This window comes from Sminthopsis crassicaudata, chromosome 3 (assembly GCF_048593235.1).
Source record: "Sminthopsis crassicaudata isolate SCR6 chromosome 3, ASM4859323v1, whole genome shotgun sequence".
NCBI lineage: Eukaryota > Metazoa > Chordata > Mammalia > Dasyuromorphia > Dasyuridae > Sminthopsis > Sminthopsis crassicaudata.
In genome coordinates, this window is record NC_133619.1 from 643,655,353 (window position 1) to 643,657,691 (window position 2,339).

Sequence of the window (2,339 nt, forward strand, 5' to 3'; positions counted from 1 at the left end):
TAAATGCACATTTCTCTTCTGTACAGGACATTGCCTATAGATAGGCAGCATATATCTCTGAAGCAGTTACTGTGTTCCAGAAACCTGGGAGAGAAGGCACTTTCCAGGCTGAGAAGTATGTTGTAGAATTCTGGAGAGAGAAGTCCAGAGAGGGAAGAGTGATTTTTTTCTTAAGGAGTGAGCACGGTGGCCTTGGGACTGTTTTTGGAAATGGGAGGAAATGAGTGAATAAAGGAAGGGGGCTATAGGGCTGCAAGAATTTTCTTGTGTAATTATGGTGGGGGTGGGGAGATAGGATGGGGAGTAATTCTGAAGACTGCTAGGATGTGGTGGAAAAAGAACATAGGAGGATCCAGAATGAGGCTCAGGTAGGAAAGAAGGGCTGAGCTGGGTTAGTCTGTCGCACAGAGGTAGAGAGATTATTATGAGGAGAATGTGTGAAAAAAGCAGCTTCCTTATTTCATGTCTGTAAGCTGTGACCAGAAGTCCTTGGAGTGGTCCATTTTGCTTTTTTATTATTAGGATAGGGCCAGATTGATCAAGGCCTCTTCCAGAAAGTCTTCACTAAGAAGTGTTAGATACAGAGATGAAGTCATGGAGATCACTGGAATCCTTAAGACTTCTTCTGAGGATGAGGACTGGTCCTCCACCAGGTAGCACAGCTGGATTGATTCCCTTCATTGTGAATCAGTAAAAAGGGACTGATAACTGGGAAACACAACGTAACAAACAAGGATACATTTCCTCCCCAGAGACTGGAACTGACAGAGTACACATTAAGTAGCAGAAAGCCACAGCTCACACAGTAAGTTGTGATAAAGGTGCCCACCAGCAGCAAGATGGTTTGGGTGGCCTTGATCTCTGGAGATCTCCTTGGAGAGGGTCTGGTGCTGTGAATCTTTTGAGTTCTCTGATGGTGTCTGTGCAGGAGAAACACCATGTAGCTACTGGCAAAACTCATGCAGGCTACAAACAAGAGGTCTCGGAGGGTAGGCAGGAGGGTGATGTCTGAAAGCACATTTTCCCAGTAGCAATACTGAAGGTCCATTCCCCTGATGTGGCTTTGGTTGCTGTCCTTTGGGCCTGTTATATACATTGGTACATAAATATCTATGAGCATGGTGAATATCCAGCACAGGACACACACAGGCCTGATGCACTTTGTGGTTTTGGTCTTGAGAATGGCCAACCTAGAGCTGTTGGGACTGATGATAACTGCCTGAAAGGCACTCAAGAGCCAGGTGGTGCAGATAGAAGAGCCTCTGCTGACCCTTTGGACATAAAATATAATTTTACATCCATAATTCCCTAGGAAGAATACTGACCTGAAATACAGTAATGCTTCAGGGATCCCTTTAGAGAGTAGCAAGATGGCATTGGCCAAAGCAAGTTGGGCCAGAATGGCATCCATGGGCCTCAGCTTGTGGTTGGTCACCTTGGCCAAGCTATACAAGAAGAGGCATAAGCCATTCCCAAGGAGCCCAACTGCAATCTGACAAAGCAAAATTAACCTTATGACATGGTCTTGTAGAAGCATGCTCTTGGAGAGGCCAGGAGAATTGGCATCAGAGCCAGAGGTTCCTTGAGGGAAAGAAACAAGCATTGATTAAGCACCTATGGCTGCCAGGCACTTCCCTGGACACTGCAAAGTGTCCTCCCCACAGCTCTGTGAGATAGCTGCTGTTATAATCCCTGTTTTACCCTTGAGGATACTGATACTGAGATTGAAGGGCTTGCCCAATCTCACAGAGACACTAAATGTTTGAGGCTGAAGTTTGCCTCAGGTTATCCTGCTTCCATCCTTCAATCCATTGTACCACCTAGAACTCTTGGAACTAGGTATAAGAACACTGCCCAGGACAGAGCAATCCCATAATCAGCCTTTGATTTTGGTGCAAAAGTTTAGGACTCTATGAGAGCTAGTGTTCCAGTCTTTACTATCTTCCAAATGAGGACACAAAACAACCTCATACACACGTGGATAGACAGTACAGCAGGACCTTCATTGTCCTCCTAGGCCTTACACACATTCATCATCACACAGGCAGGTGATCCCTTCTTCCATCATGTCCATGTTGCTGCACTTCCCAGACTGCCCAAATTCTATATGATAGTCCTGAGACAGAGTCCTGGGAGGGGTGAAGCTGCAGGAGGCTATGATGAGCCTCAAATGCTCCATTCTTGGATTTCTTAGTGAATACTTTTGTCAGTCACAAAAACCTTGTTCTCATCTCTGGACTCTCAAACCACAGCAGGGATTTCTAATCTATATGGCCTCTTGGAGCATCCAGATACATATACTTCCACATAGCCAGGAGAGGGAATCTCTGAATCTCATA

At 45.6% G+C, this 2,339-nt stretch overlaps 1 protein-coding gene across 1 annotated transcript; it reads right to left on the reverse strand.

The window, feature by feature from the left end:
• Positions 1-613: 613 nt before the first annotated feature.
• Positions 614-1,603, reverse strand: LOC141560036 (vomeronasal type-1 receptor 4-like). Its single transcript, XM_074297670.1, has one exon. It carries the CDS (start codon positions 1,601-1,603, stop codon positions 614-616), a length of 990 nt encoding a protein of 329 aa, XP_074153771.1.
• Positions 1,604-2,339: the final 736 nt, after the last annotated feature.